The 26107-nt window shown below is 46.1% G+C and overlaps 1 protein-coding gene across 6 annotated transcripts in view; it reads right to left on the bottom strand.

The window, feature by feature from the left end:
- The window catches only part of RPTOR (regulatory associated protein of MTOR complex 1), a 113313-nt gene that overhangs the window by 25958 nt on the left and 61248 nt on the right, over positions 1–26107 (bottom strand). For 3 of the 6 annotated variants that reach the window (XM_015880020.2, XM_015880022.2, XM_015880026.2), the window contains 12 exons: positions 23020–23103; positions 21521–21631; positions 18126–18200; positions 17455–17520; positions 16642–16833; positions 15255–15395; positions 13157–13274; positions 11696–11836; positions 11159–11317; positions 4970–5088; positions 4555–4623; positions 394–497 (listed from right to left, as the gene is read on the bottom strand). In XM_015880020.2, the coding sequence (XP_015735506.1) occupies positions 394–497; positions 4555–4623; positions 4970–5088; positions 11159–11317; positions 11696–11836; positions 13157–13274; positions 15255–15395; positions 16642–16833; positions 17455–17520; positions 18126–18200; positions 21521–21631; positions 23020–23103 (1379 nt within the window). The remainder of the gene's footprint in view (positions 1–393; positions 498–4554; positions 4624–4969; positions 5089–11158; positions 11318–11695; positions 11837–13156; positions 13275–15254; positions 15396–16641; positions 16834–17454; positions 17521–18125; positions 18201–21520; positions 21632–23019; positions 23104–26107) is intronic. The other 3 variants (XM_015880023.2, XM_015880025.2, XM_015880024.2) reach the window with 2 other exon arrangements.

Genomic DNA, 26107 nt, shown 5'->3' with positions numbered 1-26107 from the left:
GGACAGCATCCTTTGGGAAAGAGTCACATTTTCAAAGCCTAGCATTGCTCACACTGTTGCCTCAGTTTCATTGAGTTTCGGCATCATTTGCTGACCATCAGGTAACCCTGGCTTTTAGCTGAAACTGGAGAAAAGAGATGAGACTTCAATGGGAAATCTGGATACCTCAGGTCAGAGTGCATCAGTAAAACCAGCAACACTCAACATGTTTCCTCAATTCACCTTTAGATAACCAGCATGCCTTCTTATGCTTTGACCAGAAAGAAGTAACGTGTAGAAACCCCCCCTATCCCCAGCGCTTTTGTTCCTAAGCCTTTTACCAGCACTAAACCAAGAGGCTACAAGCTTCTACGAGCTAAGAAGCTCCCGATGGGGAGCTCTGGGCCCACTTACCCCACTTGGTGGATGTGCATGCCCTTGTTGGTGGGGCTGGCGGGTGCCGACTGCGTCAGTGAGGACGTGTCCAGGATGCGCTGTGGGCGAGCGTTGACTGTTGCCTAGAGGGAAAGACACAACAGAGCACTGAATGGGACTGAAGAACAGCAATTGCAGGGGTTTATTGTATTATACAATTGCACACCTGGGGTTAAATGAAGTTAAGCTCTCTATCAGCGTGTGTGGGGGTGTTTAAAAATATACGTGAAACGTCCCTGCGCAGTTTTCAACACGTAAAACGATTTTGCTGCTCTTTGAGTCTGACAGCACTTACCAGACAGCATCGTTCTTTGGCTTACAGAGACATAACTGACCCACACATCAGCCTCTTCCCAAAAGCAGTCACAGCCCAGGACCATCAGCAGAACTTGCACCATGACGTGGGCTGACAGCACGGAGCTCCCACCCAGCACCGCACTGCTGCCCCTGGCTCCAGTACCCATCCAGGTCTGCATCTCATGTTTGGGTCACAGCTGTCCTTACACATCTGATAGCTGCACAGATCAGCCTCACTTTGCCTTTGCAGCTCCCCTGATGGGAGCTGAGCTTTTGTGGAAGTCACTGCAGGATGGTCCCTTCCCTACACACCAGCTCACAATGACTCGCAGGGAAAGGCAGCAGGTCTGCACAGCTGGGCTGCTCACAGCTCTCCTGAACACAGCCAGGCTCTCCTGCAGGCTGAAACAGACCTAATCCTGAAAGAAACATCTGTCCTTCCGCCTAGAAAAGGTCCCAGATGCAGGCCAGGGGATGGCAGTGAGTGGAGCACACAGCTCCACCTGCTCAAGGGCTCGAGCCCTGACCACCACTGCTTGGATCCAGGGGCACACACCAAATGCTACAGCTTCAGATAAGTCTGTGCCAGCCCAACCTACAGGCTGGCTGACTTGGGGTTACTTTCCTCCTTCCTATAGGAGATGAGAGTGGCCCCAGTGCCACTCATCACAGTCACAAGTGCAGTGGGGTCTTCAGCGAGCAGCTGGGACATAAAAATCACAGGAAGAACGGAAGGAAAGCAGAAGCAATTTAGCAGCTAGTCACAGATAATTATTCACTGCTAGTTCTAATTAGTCACAGAAGGCTCACTTTTCAGATTCTCGCAGTCACATCTCTGTCACCTGTAACAGCTCTGGCCCCTTCGTGTCACAGCAGAGGGACGAGGTGAGGCAGTGACAGTGTGCAGAAGGGGCAGCCTTCCTTCTTCCTGGGGTAGCAGCAAAGGAATTTCTTTTCTGCCAGCAGCGAGCTGTGCAAGGCTGCAGCTCAGTGACATGACAGCGTTTTGCTGGAGGCTCCAGCTCCCTGTTTCGCAGGGATTTGCTCCTCTGCCCGTCACATCACCTCTCTCAGGAGGGGAAATGGCAATTCATCACTTTGCAAATTGACACCCAGTAGAGGAAAGAAAAAAAAACACAGAGCATGCTGTCAGAATCGGTGGCTTCTGCACAGCAAACTGTACTGATAGCGATGTCGGTGGAGGAATAGCTGCTGGGACAGTTCAGCCTCGAGGCTTCCATTAAAAACAACTGGGTGAGGCAATCTGGGAGGGAAAGAAGCTTTCCTTAATGAATTTCAATTTCAAAAAGTCTTAAAAGGGCCAACACCGCTTACCGGCTCCTTTCTGTTTGTTTGTTTGCTTTGGTACAAACAAAAGAACACGTTTTAGACTTTTAAAAGCTCAGGCTGGGAATGAGATTGTATCACTCCAATCTGCATCATGAATATAAATCACAACTCAGCAGCAATCTGTGGGAGAACCAGTAATGTCTAATCAGCCCAGGAAATAAAACTGCACATTTCCAACCCAGGAAGCATGCACGTCTGTGCAACCTACTCACCAGCTGCTCAGAAAGACATCGCCCTATTTAAAGACCACTGGAGTTCTCCCGTAGCTAAAGAGCTGTACTCATGGCTCCGTTACACTGAGTACAACTTGCCTCGTTGGAAAGCAAAAATAACTGCTCTACAAAACGCAGACACAACCTGAACTCCTGCACAGCCCCATCACACACAGCACTGCCCCGTATCACAGTGCTGCAAGTGCTTACATCTCACAGCCTCACATTGTGCTGGTACTGCCTGCACAGCCCTCAGGGTGACTGATTTCCATGCCTGACACACCTGCCTGGTACAAAACGTGTTGGAAAATCATGAGGACTCAAAGCACAGAGCCTGGCAACTTTCTGCAGCTAAACACTCAGCTCACCCAGAGCAAAGATGTGGGTAGCCAATGCCAACCCCAAACGCCAGCCCACAGCTACTTTGTTAAGGTCCTACAGCTAAAAAACAGCAGAAACACCAAGGCCACACAAATTGCATTAACAGAGGAAGCTTTAAGATGACCAAGCTCCAAAACAAAGCCTTTTTCCCTGTATTCTGTATCAGCCAGAAAAAAAGGATTCAATCCCTGAACATCCAAGTACTTTACTTATTGTGAAACAGGGCTTCCTTTCATCAAGGAAATCAACTTTTGGGCAAGGGGCCCAGGCTGCTCCCAGCCATGTGCAGCCCAATCTCCATGAGCACCAAGGAAAGGTTTCATTGTACAGCCAACACAAGGTAATAGTTAATAACTTCCTTGATGTGACAGACAATTCCTGCAGCCGATCCGGGCTCACACCAGCAGGAAAGGATGGATTTGGGGCTGTAAACCCTGACAGCACTGCTCACAGTGGGAGCTCTGTCTGTGATCTGAAGACTCATCTTCCATTTTGGAAGGCTGCTAACAAGATTTCACAGGAAGAAACCATTTTAGAAGCTACCTAAGGCGGGTGGTACCTGCAACAGCAAATGCACAGCATCATGAAGTGCACAATGACCACGCGTGCATCTGCCCAAACCATTGGATTACACATTTAAATGCAGTCCTTATGCCACTTGTGGCTAACAGAAGAACAAATACAGCTGAGAACAAATAAGCTTCATTCACTGAAGCATCCCCAGATAAAAATCTTCACAAATGTGGATGTTTTTATTGTTTTGCAAAACCATTTGAAGAGCCATTGCCTCAGAGAGCAGCTGTCTGAGAAGCAGAGCATGAGATGTGTGATATCCATCCACTTAAGCTTTTGGACTCCTTCCCGTGCAAAGAATTTAGGACCAGACTTCTCAGAACCAGCACCCAATTTATCAAACAGTCACAGCATTCCTACGCACATCACAGCACAATGATCAACATTCCTGCTGGCTAAGCAGAACCACAGCAGTGCTGGTGGAGAAGGTGCAGGGCACCACCGCACCTTTATTAATACTAATCCATCTCTTTCCACTAGCAAAGGAGTCAGTCCTGAAAAAATAGTTAAGTCAGAAAAAGCAGATCCATTTCCTTTTATAGACCTTTAAGTCCAAGAGTCGGACTAACGTTTCATTTTGCAAAGAGCCTTCCAACATTCAACACCAAAACAGCTTCGTGCAGCTCGAGGTGAGATGGAAATCTTTTAACTTCTCTTATTCACCTTCATTTGGAACCTGATGCCTGACAGCAATTTGTTGTACAACAGAATCACCAGGGGAGGACTGACCTCACCGCCCCCACTGTCAGAACCATTCTCTATCCCCAAATACAGACGTTTCCAACTCGCTGACACGTATGCTTAAAACAAAGGGAGGAATTTAAATAAGTAACTATTTTCTCAAGAGAAAATCAGATTGAAAAGCAAGAAATCTCTAAGGTGTTAAAATGGTGGTGCACAATGCTGGCATCTCTTACTGCACAACTTCAGCTTAGAAGCCTCAACTGAAGATTTAGGGTTATTCATTAGAAATCATCAGTAAGAGACGCCATCTCGCATTGGAATGGCTCATGGTCTGGATGCTACAGCAACTACAGAGGTGGAATCCAAGCGCGGGGAAGGGCTGCAGTCAGAGCTCTGACACCGCTGCTGGGCGGGGGGAAGGCAGTTGGTGAGAAGATGTTCTGGGGTGGCCTGGTGCTTCGCCTCGGGAGGAGGTGAGGGTGATCCTCCAGCTCCCCAAGCTGGCAATTCCCAACAGCAGTGATGGCAGCCTCCAGGGACATCTTGTCATCCTTGGAGGATGAGATGTGATGAGGATGGTGGTTAGGCGGGTAGGCCTGGCTGGGAGGTGAGTAGTGGCAGGGGTGTCTGCATGCTGACTCACATGTACTAGTTCACCTGGATTGGAGAGCCGTTGTGGCTTCAGTCTGCAGGCCAGTCCCACTTGCATAATCTAAATCGGTTTGCAAACGGATAATTTAATGAAGGATATCGAAGGTTTCTCCCAGGGACTGATAAGTATACTTGTAAACAAGACCTGCTGTCTAAGGTCTGTACCTAATTTACAATCCCAGGCCCTCCCCCATTTATTTATTCTACCTGAGCAAGACTTCACACGAGCGTTTATCATCTCAAAACACCAGAAGCTCCTTCAGAAACTGATCCAGACTCAACTAGGATCACTTACCAGAGCCCTCCAATGGACCCGTGCAGCTCAGCCTACCTACCCCTGTGCCTAAGCATGAAGAAAATCAACATACAAAAGCCAGATGGACACACATGCACACAGAAGGGCATACCTTGTAGGCAATGCTATTGAGAACTTTCATTGCCAAGTCGGAGACGTCAGGATAGGGGTCAGCAGCCAGGTGAAGGAGTACTCTCCAAATCTGGGTATAAACACTGTTGAAACTCACACCTAAAATAACAAAAAAAACCAACAAAAAACAAATCCCAGGAACATGACAAACCCGTCAACTCAAACTCTTTCATCTTAGGTGAGAAAATTCATCAGAACTCTACGCATCACAATGACATCTAAGAAAACATCAAGAGAAGAGAGCTCACAAACACCTTACGTGGGCATTCTGCCTCTTCTTTGTCCCTCTTTGTGAACTCTTTGCAAGAGTTGGTAAAGTGAGAGTGGCAGAAAGCAAAATAAAGACTACTTGAATAAGCCTCAAACTGCCAGTCTGCTGTGCCCCTGCAGCAAGTAAACTGAAAAAGCCAAATGGAGCACCAGACAGAGACTTTGGAGCTCCTGAGCTGAAATAATAAATGCAATATGTAGTTAGGGGCTGCTATTTGGATGGTTACTTTTATAGCTGCTTTAAGGATTAAGACTCCACTTGGCTGTTCAGGGCTTTAAGTATTCTACAAGTTCACTAAGTGCTAAATCTTAAAGTGAAGCTCTAAGAGCTGCACCTTTGTGAAGCACAGAGCCTAACTCAGCCTCTCCTACTGATGTTTGTGTCAATTCCTCAATTGCCAATTTGTTGTTTAATGAGAATATCTGCAGTTTGCTATTCCAGCAGAAGGGACGGATGGATTTGAGTACAAATCCAATTAATAAGCATTTGTAACAACGGACATAACCTAGTTGAACATTTAATTTTGCTGCTTTTAGGTGCATCTTCAATATGTTATCCTTCCTCTTAACCCCCACCGAGCGTAATAGGGACAACACTGTCCTTTGGGAATCGAGCCATTTAGATAATATTAAAGCAGTGGCACTAACACACACACAAAAAAAAAGGAACAAAAATAGGGATTTCAGATGAGTCACAATCAATGGTAAATGACAGATCAAGCTGTTACTGCATTTCCTTCCGTGTTTCTGTAGGCATCTAAATATAAAGCGTTAAGTTGTGAAGACAGGGTTCCTTGGTCAGTAAGCACCTCGTGCAGCTGAACCTGATGCTCAGGCCAACAGAAAACAGACACGGGCAGTTTGGTTTTGAACTGAAGCTGAAGAATGCAAGCAGTGTGCAGTTATAAACTTCAGCAGTCCGCACAGTGCGCTGCCATATGGCTGCCTGCGCCAGACAACCCAATCCCTCCTCTGCCAGAAAAACTCCCCAGCATGTGACAAACCTTCTGCAAAAAGCAGAGGTGATAATCTCACTCCATCCCTCCACTTGACCTGCAACACAAAGGATCTCTTACCCGGCTGACGTGTGAAGGATTTCTCTACTTAAGAGTTTCACGTAGCGGCCTCAGTGATGAGTATGACAGCACCGCTCAGGCAGCAATGCCCGTTTGCCATGGGTGACCCATACAACAGGGTCCTACAGCTGAGCATAGCCTTTCGAATGCAAGCAGGGCACAGGGTGATGATCCCAGAAAGCAAAAACCACTGTCAAACACAGCACAGTCAAAGGGCACCGATCTGTCATATGTGGTTGATGCTGGCTGAGGAACATGCAAGGACAGCGTGTGTAGGTTCAGCAGAACTGACTTGGAACAGCACAGATCCAACCTCAGGTTTTGGCTGTGGTCACAGCTGGCAAAAGTCACTGTCTTTCTCACAATTTCTTTATCTGTGTTTGAAAATGTCAGCACACAAACTCCCTGTGCAGAAGAGGAATGGGCCTCCCAGGCAGAAAAAGCAGCGACGTAGCACTGTCTGTCCTTTCAGGCTTCTGACTATTTGAGACTCACTTCTGCAACCTGGAAGCTGCTTGTTAGCAGGAAAAGCAGAGCTGGGGGCACACAGAGCTATGGGCTATGGGAGGACAGCAGCCCTAGAGCCAGGCAGTGACACACCAGCTGAGCTCAGCATCCTGCCCCTGTGCGTGCTGTGCCAGAAGCTACGCAAGAAGCAGTGGGGATCTGAATGGTGTGGACCCTTTTAGAGCCCTTGAAAGGCAGTAAAAGGAAAGGGAGAGAAAGGAAGAGTGAGGAGGTGCTCGTCAGTTTCTCTGATAACCACCTCACTCGTGACGCAGTCATGAAGGAGGAAAAAAGCCAATAACATTGTTTATACATCTAAGCGTCATGAAAAACAAATTTAAAGCAGATCTGCGCCAGTGCAATCCCTCATTCACTCCGCAGCCTTTGGAAAGAACAGAGGGAATTTCTACAAAGGCTCAGCAGCGGGGCTGGAGGACTGCTGCTTTCTGCCCCCCCTTCTGTTAATGCTGTTCTGTGCACTGATTCAGCCCAGTGACACATCCGACACAGCTCCTGCAGGAACCCAAACGTGGATTCACTGGGATAATGGGAGGCAGCAGAGGCGGCAGCAGGAGCAGCAGCTTGATTTCATGTACTGCACTGAAACGAGGAAAATATCCACGAGTTGCAAACAAAGGGCCGAGCAAGGGGGACGGGGGTGTTAATTTAAGCAGACAGCTCTGTAATTAGTCAGGCTGATTCAAAGCCAGTTAAATGGACCTTGCAGTATAGATTTACAAAATGATTTCTCTCAGCTAGGAATGTCAAAAATAAATTGCCTTTCTTCACTGACGCCTTTGATTTCGTTTGCACGCACGTAGCTCCCAGCTCAATGTGACAGCTGGCATCACATCACTGCCCCAAGGAAGGGACCTGGCTGAGGTCACCGAGCACATGAAGTGCAGGACCACGTCGTACTAACGCTTCTATTTACCTTTTCTGTTTCACCAAACTGTGATGGTGTCTCTTTCTAACCCCCTTTTATAAATCACTGCAGTGACTGTAAGCCCTGATCTCTGAAAGATGCAGTGCTCACCCAGCACAGCAGCAAAAGCTGACCAATGGCTGAACCCACACTGCTGTGTGCCTCGGACCGGAGGCAGCTCTGCTCCTGTATGTTCCAAAAACACATTGGGGTTGGTGTGTAGTGAAAGCACATAGCAGGAATACTTCACACTGAGCAGCACCTGAGGGCTCAGCTATCTGGTTCCCATCAATACTGATTCCAGTGCTTTGTAAAGCAGCATCCCATATGCTTCTCCACTTCCCAGAATGACTGTAGGTTCTGCAGGAGCTCTTCCAAAGGAGAAAACATCAGAAATTCGGATAGCTTCCTGTGTTCTACCTCAACAACCATGAGCAGCAGCTCGCTCCCCAGAGCAACAGCTAATTGATTTTTTGTGCACAGTGCTGACAGCCTGCAAGCTGCCATGGCCAGCCCATGCCACTGCTCCCTGCCTGTGCCCAGAGAGGGTGTGTGTGAGGCCAGGGCGAACACTGGCACATCATGGAACCACAGCCACAAAACCAACCATGCTGCTCTGCTGCCCACTGCCGCACGCTGGGATTTCCCTCCCATCCCAGTTCTCCACTGCCTCAGCAATGCCATGAAGGGCAGCTGCTGTCTTACGTGGCCGTGCAGCAGCACCCAAGCCTTGCCCTGGTTCCACCATGCTGCTTCCATAGTGCAGGGCAAATAGCACAAGCTGAAGGGCAACCTCTGCAACAAGTGTCCATTTCCAAAGCCCACTCAGATCCCTGTATTTTGCCATTTTGTGAGGTCCTGCTTATAAATAGCACTGGTTAACTGATTATTTCCCATGATAGTGAATTTAAATATAGTGCCTAGCGAGAGAGGAGGCTCTACCTGTCCCAGCAGCCTTCTCTCCTGCAGCTCACTGCCCACCTACACCTCTCGCCTTCGTCATCCTCACTGCAGTCACCTCCTGCTGCGGGTGTTACTTCAAGGCAGCTCTTCAGAATGGCTCCTGTGACACAGCAATCAGTTTCCTGCCCCCAGCTCCCCTGCTGAAGCAGAGAAATGCTCCCCTGCATTCACCGCTCCAAGGTTTCCTCCTCTTCCTTTGATCATTCCTTAATATAATCTTTCCAGTGATGCTCAAAGATTTTTAATCATGCAATTTAGATATGAATAATCACCTTCAAGGTATGCAAAGCCCTCATCTCAATACCTTTTCTTTTGTCATCTTAAAACTAAAAAATTAAAAAAAAATAATTAAAAAATACAATCCAGAACACAAAGATTAATTACTTGTCTTATGGAAAAAGAAGCAAGGCTCAGCTTCCCATCCAAAGTGGTGTTTGTGTGTTGTGTGTTAACTAACCAAACCTGGCTGCTGCCAGCTCAGCCACACATGGGCCAGAAATCAATCTTCTGGTAACCCAAGGTTGCTTGGGCAAGGACAGCATACCCAGAGACCAAAGGTACCTGCTGCCTTTTCTGGTCACGTTTTGTTGGTAGTTTGCTAGGAAGCTGTTTATAAAATAGTAGAAGAAGGTGCCTTGTGTGTGTGGGAAGAATTACATTGTATGATGCCACAGTGTCGGTAAGTGGATAGGCTGATCTAGGAAAATCCTTCTAGAGCCACATTCCCAAAACCACAGGAGGGGAAGAAAGCCCTGAGCATCACTGAATCAATGTAGGGAACGCTCAGTACAGAACACAGAATAAACTGCAGTTAATATTTTCTCCTTTTATTACCACAGACTGGATTTCTACTTTGGTTTGATTCTACCCATGTACCCAAAGCACCCTTTTTACTGCTCTCTCTGTCCCAAACACTTGGGGCACTTTCATTACTGCAGAGCCAAATCACTGTTAATTCTGCTAGAAGATACAGAGCAGAGCAAAACATTCATTCAGGGCAGGTCCATCACCCCAGGGACTCCTCTGAGCTACAATAGGATTCTATTCCCTACTAGAACTTAAAGACCTTCACCCCAAGGCAGACGGGCACTTCTGGAACGTTACAGGCTAGCTGCAGCTGCTACTTGCAAAGTGACAAATACCCACAGCAGTGTTAATCTGAGCCTGGGCTGGCTGCACAGCAGCACTGAGGGCGGCTGGAGCTGATGGGGTTTTGAAAACTCCTTCCTTGGGGACCAGAAGAGAACAGGCTGAGAGATGGTGCTTCTACAGTAGGAATGAAAAAAGCCCGGCTTTCGGGAAGCAAACGCTGAAGGTAATGGGATTCTCTGCGAGTTATGAATTTTAAACACTTCTATAAGCTGTCTCGTTTCCAGCTGGCTATGAGCTCTTCTGATTAAACAGGAATGAGACAGGCTTCAGAGAACTGCTCTTGCTGTTTCTTTAGGTTTTCCTGACGCACCTCCAGTCGATCTCTAGAGCTTCCAGCACAGTTGGAAAAAATAATCTTGTGAGACTTGCACAAGGCATCACACAGACACCACTCAGCACCAGAGGAACTGAGCAAAACTAGCTTCTCTGGCTTAAGAGAAATTTCCTAATGCTTCTGCCACGCTTTAGAAGATTCAGTTTCACTACTTACAACCAAAAGCAAATGAATCGTTCAAGTTTCTAATGAACGCATGACTTGAAACTGGCCACAAGGCTTAAGGTCTCACAAATCACAACCCAGAATCTTTCACTTCAGGAGGGTTAAAGCACCATCACTTTTTCCAGCCAATGAAGGGTAGAGCAAAGTGCTTCCTCAGCCAAGGCAAGCTTAGCATCAAGGAGCACTCCATTTGCACTCATTTTTTGAAGGCTGGAAATAGTCAGTTTTTGCACAAAAGCAAATTATGGGAAACTATCAGTCTGTTTTTGAGACTCACCCTAGGATTCCTTCTTATTTTATGCCTTGTTTTAACAACGTGCATATAAACATGCAAGGAAAATTAGCTAGGTAAGGCTTTCTTGTGAGTAACACAACAAAATGGTTGTGCTGTACAGAAATACAACCTACATGAAAAATAATCGAGGGAAATTGTTACTGCCAGACAGCCCAGCTGCTGCATCCATGAGATGGGAAGTCCTTGTTTTGATTATCCAGGCAACAAAACCACGGTGGACATAAAATCCCTTCATGTGCAACATTTCTGTGCTCGTATTCCTAGGAGGATTGCTGTCTGCCACAGCGAGGCACACACAGCTGAAGCCAAAAGCTTCAGAGCAGGAGGGGCTCTGCTCTGCATATAGCCTAACCAGGCACAGGAACAGCATTTCTGCTGCCATGAGAGCTCTAGCAGGAGCTGAGATGCAAACCTTCCACAAAACCTAGTGCGAACATGCAAAGAAAGGTGACACCAAAGGAAGGGGGAGAGTCTTTACTCACCTATGAGTGAATTCAGAGAAGAGTAAGAGCTGACTCGTCTCATCTTGTCGATCGTCTCGAACGACAGGATGTACTCTTCGTTCTCAGGGCTGCCCAAGGTGCTGCTGGCACTGCTGCTGGTGCTGAGATTCCCAGGAGAAAACGCAACAGAGCTTCCAGCTGCCAAAGGAAAGGAGGGCAGATGCTGAAATGAATCGTGCAGCGCTCAGTGAACGTGTGGGCAAATCCACAACGTCCCCTTTTCAAAATCTGAATGTTTAAATACAGAGTAAGGGTCAAAGAGTCAGAAACGATTCCAACAGTGAAAAACCAATGTGTGTCAGGAAATGGAAAGATACCATCTTGATCCTCAAACACTTAAATCAATATTAATGACCAGTAAATTGAAATTAATTAGGAGAGGGCTCTTCATCTAACCCATTGGAGCTGCCAGCTGGATAATCAAGGCACAAGTTCTTTGCACATTGCACATTGGTTTGCACATGGTGGCTTGCAAGAGGCAGCATAGAAAAACGACAGAACTTTCTAATCTCTTACATTCTTCATTCAGACTGAGGTTCTGCAAGGATTTGTTCAGGTTCCTGGCTGTGGTAACTGCTCGGATGTTCCCATAAGAGCTGACAGATCGCAGCCGAGGTGTGCACGGCCCATCTCGCACCGGTGTCAAACTCCCACCCTCTGCGGATGCAAAATTTAGCAATTAGAGATGTGACCAAAGGGACCCAGCAAAGACTGAGCTAAAACATTACCAGTACAAACAGAATTCACCCACTGTCCATTAAGCATAAACAGAACGAGGTACAACACGGGATCCTCCTTGAACACAACCAGCATGGAACACATTTTCGCTGTTGTTTAGGCTGTGATTTTGTTCCATTCAATAAATTCAGGTGAGCTGAGCCTTGCCAGTGCCTGCAGACTACCCAGAAACACAATGGCTCTTCCCTCCAGGTTGATGCTGGGCCATTGCCCAGACGCTGTGCTAGGACACACTGCTACAGCAGACTCCATTTAGTAGATGGCACTTGCAGGCTTCTGTCTGCTTCTGCTCGCTAAAGCTCTGGATTCTTTCTTTCTGGTTGTTACAAAGGCTTATGAAAAATCACTTTCCTGACCAAATTTCAGGCCTAGTTACAGCTTGTATTGAAATACAGATACTCGGATAACTGCAATTTCCCATTTTTTTTCCCCCCATATTCATTCCTGAATACACACACAATGTCACAGCTTCTGTTTTATTCCAAAGCAGAGGTGGCTGCATTACGGTGCTGGGGCTATGCTTCCAGTGCATCCTACTTACAGAGTACTTTAAGATCATTTTGGATGTGGAAAAGCACTTGTATAAATGGTAAATAATGCTTATTTCCTGCAGCAAAGACAAATGTGGAACTTATTTTCTAATATGATTAATTTATTCAGACAATGCGGAGATTAAACGACTTGTTGCAGAGACAACACATGCTATTGCCTCCAGGCTTCTGTTGCAACAGCCCTATTATCTTTGATTATTTCAAATGTCCTTAATATCTAAGGAAAATAAGAGGCCAGCAACAACTTCACTTGGGCTTTTCATTCCCTGTGTAAAGCAACACACAAAAAAAAGGATAGGACTATAGGCACAAAGCTGGTGCCTTACAGTAGAAAGGGGTACATTGAGTTCATTGTTCTGTTCTGAGTTTCTTATCCTTTAGGTCAACACAAAACTGAAGGCTCAGGTATAATTTCAGATAAGAAGTCTGGGAAGCCTTTTAACAAATATACTTCAGTTTTGATCTGAAGGGAATCCCTTTGCATTTGGCTGGGTGTTCCGTCTCCACAAGTGAGATGAAGACTCAGCTGAGGATGCATTTCTCCAGGACAAATGTATTACGGTGCTATCTGCCACGTCCCTCAGCTTTGTAGCAATGCTGCTGTTCAACAAATCACCACCAGCAAGAACTCCACTGTCACCAGCAAAATCCTCCCGTGCTGTCTGCCATAAAGACACAGAACACAAACCTGGGGCAGCTGGAGAAGGGAGAGGGTAATTCTTCTCTTCTTCCATGAACTGCAAGGCGACAGTGCAGAAATTGCTCTCATACTGAACCACCAGGTGACTTAAAGCCACCACCAGCTCCTATGGAAAGAGCAGAATAGAAAAGGTATTCCATTGTTGTATAGGTCAGAAACAGTGAACAAAAGGAAAAGACAGAACCATATGCCCAATTTTTACTGATACAACTGGGAGACCATCCAGACTAGTAATGAGAAGAAATAAAAATGCAGGAACACTCATTAGCAATAGGCAAATTGTCTGATGAGCTGCTTTGGCTTCCTGCGGATCTGCTTCACACATACCCACACCCTCTGCTACCACAACGAGAAACTAAATCAGAACTTCTCTAATAGGCCAAACACCAGTGAGACAGAGCACATTTCCTTCTCCCAAGATGAGCCAAGGGGCAGTTCTTCAGACAGATACTGCTGCAGTGGGCTGCGGGTCTGCTGCCCTACCTACACTTTCCCTAATGCAGCGGAAAGGAAAAAAAACCCCACTTAAACTTCTAAACGCATGAGATGAACCAATGACAAAGATGATGGCAACTTAGCTCTATTCTGAGTGAACGTGACTGGGAATGGCCTTCTATTCTGCAAGGACTTGCTATTTTTATTTTTTATTCTTAAATTATGGAGACTCAGGTCCCTGCGAAACCAACCCTTTGACAAAATTAACACCCATCTGTCACCGAGTGGAGACGAGGACACTTTTTATGGTTGGCTGGGAGAAGCATTGATTTTCCCTTTGCTTCACAGGGATGATCTGAAAAAAGGCAAAGCCTTCCGTTTCAAAATTAATTCTTCACAACAAGTCCTTTATATCTGAACAGTCTGCCACTGCTCTTTGATTCTGCCTGATATTGTCAAACTGATGCTGTGTCCCAGAAACTACTGAATTAATGCCCAGCTCCTGTGTACTCAAGCAGCAGTGAGCTGGGATGGGTGCCTTCAGCCTGCAGTGGCATGGCATGACCCCATCCCTGTGCCATGCAAACAGAGAGCCAAGCTTTTGCCCCACAACCTGTCCTACATTTGCTCTGAGCAGAAGGAAACAGTATTTGACATGTGGACCTTGAGGACGTGGCTCAGCTCTCCCCCGAGGAGCCCTGCCCTGACCTTCATGTCAGCAGCCAACATGAGGACCATGCCACGTACCCACAAAGGACAGTCTGGCCAATCCATAGCCATTTCATTCCCATAGGTGCAGCTTAGGAACACTGAATTACAAAGGTGGGGAGGGAAGAGGTGGTGAAGTTCAGACCCATAGATAGGTATTATTTGCTGGGCGTGTGGAAATAGCCAAAAGGAAAGGTGGAGAACCAGCATTTCTCACTGTTCTCTGTTCAGAGGACGAAACTCCAAAATAGAGATTTATGAATCTCAGAGCATACAGTGGGACATGCAGTTCTCTCTTGAATTAAATTGATAAATGTTGGAACAAGACAGCAAAAATTAATCCTCACAATGCTGGTCGGTGACAACCTGTCAGGGTATTGATGTTCCAGTTAAGCAGACACGAGCGTTAGGACGTCTAAGTGCATCCCATCAAGAACAATCCAAAACATCAAAAACTGTTTAATGTTCTATTGTTGTACAGTGGTGCATCAGAAAATAACACTCCAGAATGTGAAGAATTCCTTTGAACCCATTTGTCATCCTTCCTTACGGTTTCCAAAAGCAACAAGATCTGTTTGTGAGCTCTCATGTTCTCTCACAGCCCTCTTACTTCCCTCTCCTCTTCCTCCTCTTGGACCACTGCACACTCCATGTTTCCTGCAACAGATTGCTATTTCACTGAGGTTGTGTAATGTGAAATGTTTCAATCAGAACAGGAACCAACAGAAGTGTGTTAACAGACAAATCCTTTAACGACCTGAAAAAGACTTCACCGTCACCACTCTCCTTCCTTACCTCCATCACTGCATTCTCTTTAATTTAAAAACAACAACAAAAATAAGAATCAGTGAAAAGTCTATTAAGTAACACACTCTGGTTCAGCACAGTGCAGAGCTTGGCAGAACAGCTCCACCAAACCACTGCAGAGCTGCCCTGTCCCTACCTTCCGAACCATGGGGCTCCCATCATTGATGAGCTGGGCCAGCATCATGGCCACGTTGTGGTCGATGGTGGTGGAGTGGTCGGTCCGTTCAGCTGAGTTGCCCACGAATGTTCCCAGTGCAAAGACGGCAGCACAGCGAACCTGGGAGAGGGAAACATTCCTCATTATCTTCCCCTTCGCTCTGGCCTCAAGTTTGCCATTGGGAGCTCTTATCCCCACAAATGGTGCCTCTGGAAACCCAGGCTACTGTGTCAAGTAAATAGCGAGGGCTGAATGGAAGCCCACAGAGACTAAGAACCAAACCAGGTTCATCAAAGTGCTGAGTTATAAGTATTCACAGATGAAGGAGTGCATTTAATTTCCCAGAATACTCAGTGACCTTCCCATGGGTGATTTTTCCAGTTGATACTGCCTAGAATATTAATTAATAGGAATAAGGCATAGAGGGAGTTACGGTTGGCATGTGAATCTCTTTAACAAGAGCACTGAACTCCAGTCTTCAGTTAAAGGCATGCAGAAAGGTAACAGAAGTTGGGAAAAAGAAAGAGACAGCAGCTGAAATCAGGGTAAATTTTGCCAGATCACACAAAGAACGGAGGGATCAGATGGCTGGGTAACCTTACAGTCTGCCTTGGCAGAGAGTGAAAACAGTGGGGATACAGCATAATCAGCAAGTGCAGGATGTGCTTCACAGAGCAGAAATGGTCACCCTGGCTCCTCAAACAGAGGTGCAGATGTGTCATAAAGACAGGTCGACCCGACCGCTGCACAAATACGGATTACAGAACGTGGGAAAGATTAGGCAAGAGAAAGGAGGTAGGAGATACAGGAGAGAAAGACTGGTGTAAAAGGGGAGCTAATCTTTAATGACTGCAAGTCAGCAGTGGCGTTTATCTCCAGGCTTACTTCCACACACCACGTAATCCCAGCAGGGTCTGACTGGCTCTGTCAATCACAGCCATGCTCTGCACAAGAATCTCTGCTCTCTTGAAGATTTGGTCATGAGAGTAAAATGCATTCAGTTAAAGATGTACTTTCACATGTGCCAGGAGAAGAACAGTTTCCATACTCGGATAGAAAGATGAGAGGGTTTTTTGAAACACAGTGAATTTTGGGACCGCTTTTGTTAAAAAGCCTCTGATACGCAGGCAAGTGAAAAAGGGGGTGCCTCCTTGTGCCAGTCCTAAGATTCTGTGACTTGGGCTGTATGAACAGCCCCTCAGTTGCTTCTCTCACAGGGCTTGTGTGATTTGAACCATCTCGAAGGAAGAGCAATAAGATACAGCCATAAAGCCCTTGAAGACACTGTTTTTGTAAGTATTTCTGCAGCCTGCTTACACAATTCTGACAGTCCGGCTGGTGTTTGTTTAAACAGTTGGATTCTTACCTCTGGGATTGGATCAGAGAGGAGGCTGTAGAGCTTTTCATGAGCGCTGTCTCTCACACCGCACCACCTGGCTGAGTCAAAGTTCTGCCAAATACGCCCCAAACAAATGGCCACCCACTGACGCAGGAGAGGATGTGGATCGTTCAACTGTTCCAGGCAAATAGCAATCAGGTTTCCTTGAAGGCAGGCTTCCTAAAACACAAATCAATGCCATTTATTTTGGTTGACAGCTTCCCACCTCATCATCAAAAAAGAAAAAAACAGACCAGAAACCAGGTTATATACTGATCCTGTTGCAAAACACCATTTGGAAGCAGCACAAGGGCAAAGTATACTGCATGCTATAGTAGCAAGTTGAATAGGTCAGCATTAGAAATACTTCCTGTAACGCATAAAATCTGTTTTTCTCCTCATTAGAGATACTCCTTTGCACCTGTCAGAGCCTTAAGGTTTATGGCTCCTTCCATACATCCTTCTCAAGAACTGTATCACAGCCATCAAATTCTCACTTGACAGAACTAGGCACTATTTCTCTATCAGCAGCACGTCAGTGCAGTGCCTGGAGGGCAGCTGGTGTGTCCTTAACCTCCTCTTCCAGTTGGCACATCCGGATCGTGTGCTTGTTACACCTCCAGGCCAATTCTTCTTTTACTCCACCAAAACAAGAACCAAAACCTATCGTGAAGCTATCTTCTATTTCGATTCTCCAGTTCAGGGTTGTGCACTAATGCGAGCCAAGGCACGTTCATCAAAGTAAAGGCACAATGCAGAGAAGAGAGAGACAACAGAAGGAGAGAGGATGCTGGGACTCACCTGTCCTGTGTTGTAGTTGTTAACAATTACAGCCAGAATAAAAGCAGTCATCGTCCTGTGTTCAGCCTTAAAACAACACACAACTAATTGTTATCTACAAAACGGGTCATAGAACAACAACCTTCCATGTTTTCTGAAACACGAGCTTATCCTGAATATGGTTTCTATCGCATCAAAAGAGCAAGAGGGGAGAGAAAGCCAGGATTTTCCTGTCATCTTGTCATACTCCTCAGACACTCCATAATCTTGTATCATCAGACTGCCAATACGATCCTCCCAACCAACCCCTGGGTATTGTTCTGGAGGAGGCATACAAATACTCATTACAGGAAACCACATAATAAAAAAAAAAACTTTTGCAGAGAGAATTATGAAACTTACAGCAAAATGAGCCTGCCTCTGCACCCAGCCCCCAGAAGCCCACAGCTCCTATCTTTCTGAGTAATTCATGCTTAAATATCTTTAGGCAACTTTGCAGCTCCCTGTTTGGAGGCTGCCTGCATCACGCAGCCCAGCAGCAGCACCAGCTCCCCAGGCAGTGGCTGCAGTGGGTCCCAGAGCTGGAGGTGGGAGCAGCCCTCATTAGCAGAGCTGTGTCAGAAAGCAGCGTACAAACCCCGACAAGCTGAGCAAGTGCTGGAAGAACCTGAATAAAGATGACTTGTTCTTACTGGCATGTAAGGATCTGCCAAAACGGAAAGGAAATATTTGTGACCGTTGTCCTTCACAAGGTCAGCTTGACATGACTGAAACAAGACAGAGAGAAGGAGAAAAAGCAGTCAGTACAGTAGCAAAAATATTCCTTCTCCCAACAGTGAATAAATATTCCACACCTTAAGCATTTTTCTCCAATCTAGTTTTCATATGAGAAGTGAAGGAAAGAGCGAGCCCTTCATCAGAGCCATGGCCAGATGTCTGCATAGAGCAGGGGGCAGAGGAGCAGACACTGCACCCCAGTAGTGACAAACAGCCAAAGATGTGCCCTCTCACCGGGGAGAAGAGCTCACCTGACATCACTGACCCACACCACACCTTTGTCATTATTTGAGGGCCAACAAAAGCAAAACCTCAGAGGAATCTGATTAGAAGATGTTGGTGCCAAGGCAACGAGCGCTCATTTGGTTCAGGATGTCAGAGCATCTATGGGAACGTTAAAGCACAGTCCTGTGCACCAGGACAATTCAGACTGCAGCACTGATCAAACCTAGCACATGTTTGCATACAGTGACCCACATCAGTGAGCGATTACCAGTAAATCTGCAGGGGGATGGAGAAGGAATTATTTGTTCCCTGTGTTCCATCCAATCCCCTACCCAGGCGGGACTGTATTTTGACAAGAAGATTTCAACTCATCGCACACACGTCTCTAATCTCTGCATTATTTGGTCAAGTGCTGAGGCACGCTGAACTGGCACGCTACCAATGCACGGTGACATATCTCCTGCTACACACAATCAGAGCCCATGGAGGAACATCACTGTTCCCTGAGCTCTGCAGGTAGGGGATGCAGCTGTTGGAGCAGCACCAGCAGTGGAGCACACGGCTCTGATCCCACAGCACAGCATGCACCACTAACTCCCCCCCACAGCTCTTTTTGCAAACATATAAAGTCAGGCTTCATGTATGACATACTAGGGTCAAACCAAGAAAATACATATTATTAAAGTGAAAATTTAGGTGAGTGAAAACTGACTTGGCATCCCATTTCCCTTGTGACAGCAGTTCTATTGTATGCTTCACACCAGAGACAGGATCATGTATTTTTTATCAGGCATAGAAGGTGAAGGAGGGAACTAATTGTTGAAAGGCAAGGGGATGGCAAGACAGAGATGCAAGAGAATATTTTATTGCTGAAGGGAGTAGAGATGCTGCTTTTGGCAGACCAAAGAGCAGAGGGAATGGATTGATGCCAGGCTGCAGCTATGAGAGGCTTCCCTGACTTTTGTGTAATGCTGCACACACACACACACACACACACACACACACATACAGAGCAGCTTTTTTTTCTCCCCATGCTTCATTCTGAGCATGAACACTCTTCACTCCTTGGGAAAAAACCCATCTCTCGGCTGCAGAAGCAAACAGGCACCAACCCAGAGGGCACTGCCCATCGTCACACTGCTCTCATTGTGTTCCCATTGCTGCCCATGAGCTCCAGGCAGGGGCAGCTCCTATGGGACCAATACCTTTATTCAAACCCTCCCTGTTAGATCCTGGGAGCAACATGGAGAGCTGGCATCATGAGCTGGCATCACCATCCTGAGAGCAGAGGTCACAGCTGGGAAGCACGGATACTATTTACACCTCTTAATTCCTTTGAACAGCGGTTTCTATTGTTTTCAGCCAATTACTCGGAGTGCTGAGATCTGTTTCTTTGCTGTCCCATATTAGCAGTACCTCCTTGTTTTCAGCATGGTTTTATCAATTGTTTTTTGGGTATTTTTTCCTCCTCAGCTTTCTGCTATTAGCACACATTTGCTCCATCACCGCACAGCACTCTGTCCCCTCCCTCAGCAGCACTCATCCCACCTGCCTGCTGTCACTGCCTCCTCCCTTCTCACACCACTGCCTGGGAGCTGGGAATGCAAAAATAACAGGAAAGAACCCAAACACCCGAGTATTCTGAATGCTTTTTTTTTGGCGTCTGTGTGTGTTTTTGGTTTGTTGGGGTGTTTTAAAGGAGTGAGGCAGTAAAACATGGCAGGGAGCAACACTGATGGTGGCAGGGAACGGCAAGGGATGGAAGCACTCTTAGATCAGCTTCAACACAGAGACAGTGAAGGATGGCTCAGCACCCACGTGAATTATACATGAGCCCTCTCTGAGAGGTACCTGGGGCTGAAGCAGGAGCCGCAGAGGTGCATGCATCAAAACAAGCTTCTCAAGAGTAGCTTGAAGATGAATAGTTTTCATTTTCTTTGCTTTCCAAAATCCTCTTAGGATGTTAATGAAAATATATTTATAAAACCAAACTCGACAATGCTATATCAACAGCAAGGAAAAATTCCAACGCATTCAGCATTATTCTCCATAGTGAAATGGAAGAGGCCTAACAACAACAAATCCCCAAATAAGCAAGAGTCAACTTTTACAAGCAGTTCAAGCAATTCTATGTCAGCTTACAACTGTGCCTGCCATGATCTCTGTGTACCTCTCTTAATAATCCTAAATTGCTCGACTAATTGTACTCACAAACCATAGAGCCATACACGTGACTATGCCAATTTATCTATAATTACTTCTCGGTTTAATTATTTATCTAAAACAAAACCAGACCCCGAGCTCTGGGTAAGGCCATCCTTAAAAAACAACAACACAAACAGGGCTCAGTTTTTAAGCTTTAGCCCAAAGATGCCAAAATACTGCAGAGAAGACCAGAATCACAGACCTGTGATAGGAACAAACTGTCTTCTCTAGGCAACAGATGCCCCTATGCCAACCACGTTCAGTGCAGGACTGTATGCAAGTGCTGTCACAGGGGACTTGGAAGAGGACTCTTAAATTCCAGTCACCAAAAAAATCAGTTCTGCTTTATTTCCAGAAAGAATCGGGGTCTGAAGACCAGGCAGGGGCTATTCTGACACTGACAGAAACGGTTTTGAGCAAAACAATTTAAAATGAAAAATGTGAGGGGGAAACAGGTGAGAACACAGGGTGTGAGGGGAACGTGGGAGCCAAGGGGCATTTTAAGCCCCTCAGCATGTGAAACAGTACTATTCCCAGCAAAGATGCAATCAGGGAGATCTGATGGCTCTCCCCCAGAGCACTGCAGGACCAAAGGAGAAACTCAGCTGGGAACATTAACATGATGTTGTATGTGCTTTGTCTGAAGAGGTGGGCAGTCTGGCTTGCCATACCTGAAAGGGGATTTCATATTCACAAAGTCAGCTTGCACACAAGTGAAAGCAACAAATGAGGAAATACACCAGTCCTCAGATAATACAGCACCCTTTTGAAGCGCCTCAAGAGAAATCCTGAATTCCAAAGCAACCGGATGGAAGCAAATAGGAAAATAAAGGCACGTTGCTGAAAACCAGAGAAAGCAGCCATGCTGAGAAGTACTCACACTGTCCACTGCGAGAATTTTGGCCCAGATGAAGACAAGAAGCGGTCTCAGCTCACGAGCTGAACTTTGAAGCAACTTCAGCACATACGGGAAAATGCCAACAGACAGCGCCTGGGGAGCCAGAGAGAAGAGCAAATGCTCAGAGACATCTCAGCCTTATGGCACTGCAGTGCACAGGGGCAGCGCTGCCCGCTTTGCGGAGACGAAGCATATCTTAATGACACAGATGAGAAACCTGGTAGAAGGCAGTTTCATACGTTTCTAGTAAAGAAGGGATCCCTCTATTGCTCATTTTAATCGTGGATGTCACCAGATATTTTCAGACTCATTTGGCCCGGTGAGACTCAGAGTTAATCTAGCACTCGTTCCTTCTCGTTACAGCCTGTGCTATTTTATGCTTCACGATACGCTGTGCTCTTTTCAGATGGGGCCATTTGCTTTCACAAGTAAACATATTGCAAAAGCTCAATAATTACAGCCTTCCCACTGGAAATTAACTAGGCCTCTCGCTTACACAGACTTTTTACCAAGCCTTTTGCTCACAGGAGCACACACAACTCATTAAATCTCCAAGAATCCCTCCATGACTGCAGATCCCTTCCCAAAGGGCAATGAGAGGGAAGCGTGAGGAGGGGGTGGGGATGCGTTGGGGGCTCAGGGGGCTCCATGGGCTGCAGCAGGGCACCACACAGCAGTGGAGTTGTTGCAGTCCATGAGGAGCAGAACAGCTACAGCAGAGGTCACTATAATAGACGCCCTGCACCACATGCTGACCCTCATGGAAGTTTCTAATCTAGAAAGCTTAAAGTCATGCTTTCCTCATGCTGCTGTGGGCTAAGCTGTCTGTGGTGCAGGAAGGAGCCTTGTCTGAGATGAAAATGGGAGGGAAAAAAAGCCAACAAGAAGCCCCAACCTGGAGATATCCCACTGCCAGCTACTGGTTTGTCTTCATCACTGTTGTCAACAAACAGATCCATTTACAGGAGTGCTTTAAACGTTCTTACTTATTGCCTGCACCATGCTAGCCACTTCTCAAAACACAGAAGGCAGCTGCTTCATCTCTAAAGAGCTTATACAATCCAGAGACCAAGTAGATAAAGGAAGAAAAGAAACCATGCAGCCAGTAAGCTGGGAGAGCAGAGGATGACGAACATATGGGCTTTTTGTTGTTCTTTATTTTACATGATAAACCTCCTTATTTGTCCTGGGTGCTGCCTTCTGTTTTGTAGCTCCTATTATATTACACTGAACTTCGTCTAAAGAACTCCTCTTTGTAATAGCACAAATGAAAAGCTATTCGGCCTTCTTGATTAATACAAACCACTTTTCTTTTAGAGATGCTTGCTCCATTCCATATGCATGACTACACAAAACAAGAGCCATTTGTCAAATCTGTGGAGTACCTTCCACATCTTCCTTCCATAAATCATCGTTTGTATTTATCAGTTACACTGAGAGTCTAATTGACTTTTACAAGACAAAACACAGCACCAACGTACCAAGCTAACTGCCCAGGGCCCCAGGTCCAGAAATCTTCCCAGCAGATCCAGAGCTCGCAGCCGATGCACCTGGCTTAGCAGAACCTGCAGAGGAAAGGGACAACAGTTACTAGCAGGGAACAAAGCTCCTTGTGATTGCAGAACAAATGTAGGAGGACCTCATGTAACTTAGAAATGATGAACTGAATGGAAAAAGCTGAAGGACAAACCCCGGCTGCTGGGAACCTTCACTCCACTGAGCAGTGTCACCAGTGGGGTGCTGCCCCCCCAGCAGTGCTCCTTTCCATGAAGTTTTGCAGACCCTTGCAAATCTTTCCCTCAGAATGCAGTTAATCTCAGTCTCCAAGTGGTGCTCCAGTTCTCTCCCTGCTAATATTTCTCTCAAGCACAACGGCTCCTATGCAGCTCACCTCTGCTAGGTGGAAGCAGCCACTACGGATTTCAAACAGTCTCATCTTACTGTCTTTCCTCAGAAAAGGAGGAATAGGATTGTATCTGCAGGAAGGATTCAAAGGTGAACAAAAGGAGCAGCCTGCCAGTACTCAAAACAGCTCAGAAGCAGAAAAAGAGGCTTCTTTTCCTCAGCAAATCAATATAAGAGACTTAAAAGGGAAGCAAAAGGTCACATTAGTCATTAATAAAAATCTCATTAAAATGGAGCCTGACAACGATAATGAGGTGATAGTTTACTGGCTTATACCTACCCTGGTGTGAAATATTAACAGACAGACTTTCAGTTCTTAATCTCCTTAACAGATGTAAGATATTGGAATGCAACATTTAATCCCCGGTTTAAATGGAGCACCATCCCTCAGCATGGATCTCAGGGAAGGCGACTCGTTGATTTAGCTCCCCGGTTGCATCCCAGTCTCAATGTTTCTTTCCACAATGCATATACAGATTAAAGTCTTTTTCATGTTTAATAGTGATGAACAACTAAATTACTTCGCTTACACCTCATACCGTGGACAACTGACACCAGGTACTAAAGTTGTGTAGAGAAAATCCAGAGGAAAAAGACATGGGAGGGTGTCTTAATCCCTCTAATTGTTTCGTGTCTGAATATCCCTGCTCAGATCCCAAGACAGGTCATAAGAGAAAACATTTTGGTCATCCTGCCCTACTTGGCATCAACCTATTCCATAAATTTAATACAGAACCTGGCATGATTAACCACATGCTTTAAAGATGCCCAGCACAGGAACAACAGGGCCAGCTGTTTGAGATTAAAGCAGCAAGAAAAACCAGGGCATGGTAGAAGCTGGGGCAGAGCTAAAACAACAGAAAGGAACATATTAGGTGCAGGGTGCTTACACAGACACAGGGGGCGTAAGGATTTGGCAATGCTTCTGCTATTCGACCTTCAGAAGAAACAAACAAGAAAGGCCATACTTTTTGCTGTAGCTGGAAATAAATGGATGTGATTGAAAAGGATTTCCAGGTGAAGATACAAAACCACATCTCGACTGCACTGACTTCCCACAAGACTCTTTAACCAACCCAGACTCTGTCTTATTTCTAAAGTTCCATTTCATTATTCTCAGAAACAAACAAGCCAGCACTGACTCTCAGGTTTTCGTTTTCACACTTCCCATTCTGATTTGCACAATAAACTGAGGCCACAACTGACACAAACTCTGGAGACCAGGGTGAGGATGTGGGGATGCACAGTTTACAAACCTGGAGTGAAATTAAGTTACTACACTGTGCCACTGTGCGCTCAGGGCTGCATCACATCCTTCCCTGACTAGGAATTCCCTAACAAACACAGAGGGAAGAAGGTGACTACAGCAGCAGCTCTCCATGGCTTGCAGTGGGTGAGCAGAGACTTGGCCATGTGTACCAGCACCCCATGGCAGGAGGCACCTCCACCAGGATCTGCAGCTGCAGACTTCTGCCTTTGATTCATTTCTCTGTCCCTGCACCAGGAGGTCACCTGTGTCCAATCTGCCCCATGCACAGCACAAAACTGAAATGGAATTTGGAACTTCTTGAAGTCAATACAGGCCATGTACAAAGGATGTTTTCCCTGACCATCACAAATCCAAGCTTTGCATGGCTGGCACCGTACCCCTGGCACTCAAACACCATCTTTCCCTTGGGGCACATCTAAAATGGGAAAACAGAATCAACCTCAGGCTGCAGCAGCACAGCATAAGCGCTCCCAGGGGCTTAAAGCAAAAAGACACATGCAAGAGGTGTGAAATAATTTCTCCCCTCTCTTAAGCAGTCACTCTTTGATTTGAAGCATCTCAAACCTGTTAACAAGCCATGTTATTTCATTCTATGACTACATATACCTTAATTAAAAGAATAATTACATTGTCCTAGCTCATTTTTACTCCAGGAGGGAAAGCAGATTCCTTTGCCAGATGACCTCTCAATTCCACTGCAAGGTTAAGCTGCTGCAGAGCCCTCCGGTGCCAAATGATTCACTGGAAAGCAGCAAAGTTGGTGCTGGAGCAGAATCCTGCCTTCTCCTATTGCAGCGACCGAGATAAACCTTCCATTTGTTTATCCAGCTGATCTCTCAAGACTTGGGAGGCTCAGGGAAATTAAGATTCCGTCTCACAGTGATTGATGGTGCTGTCAGTCACAGAACAAGCTGGCAGCTAACAGGGAAGGCAAGTCTTCTCACATTTAGTGAAAGAAATCACAGGTCTCTGGATAAGTGATTGGAATCGTGCTTCTTTAAACAGGAAGACTTTAAATTTTGGTGCCTGATAGAGAAGAGGCCACGGCAGTCTCAATAAGGGTTTGTATTTCTGTCAGTGCAAACAGGTGGAGAGGGGAGGGCAAGAGCAGATGAACAACTGCCATATTTCTCTTGGATAAAAGGTGACTCGAAATGTGGTGTTGTTTCTTCTGGATTTATTTCCCCTTTCTAAAAATGAGTTTTGTCTCATCTAAGCAAATGTCTACCAGAACCCCATGTTCCTTCCAGGCATGGTCTTCAGAGACTTGTTTCTATGTTCTTGCAACTAAATTTCAGCATCCCATTAAAGGCAACACTTTCCAGGCTGTAGCTGTAGCAGAGAAAACTAATCCATTCCCAAACTATTTACACTGCAGTTAATGCCCACTCTGT

The sequence above is a fragment of the Coturnix japonica genome, chromosome 18, assembly GCF_001577835.2.
Source record: "Coturnix japonica isolate 7356 chromosome 18, Coturnix japonica 2.1, whole genome shotgun sequence".
Lineage (NCBI taxonomy): Eukaryota > Metazoa > Chordata > Aves > Galliformes > Phasianidae > Coturnix > Coturnix japonica.
This window is presented reverse-complemented; position numbering and strand designations above follow the sequence as displayed.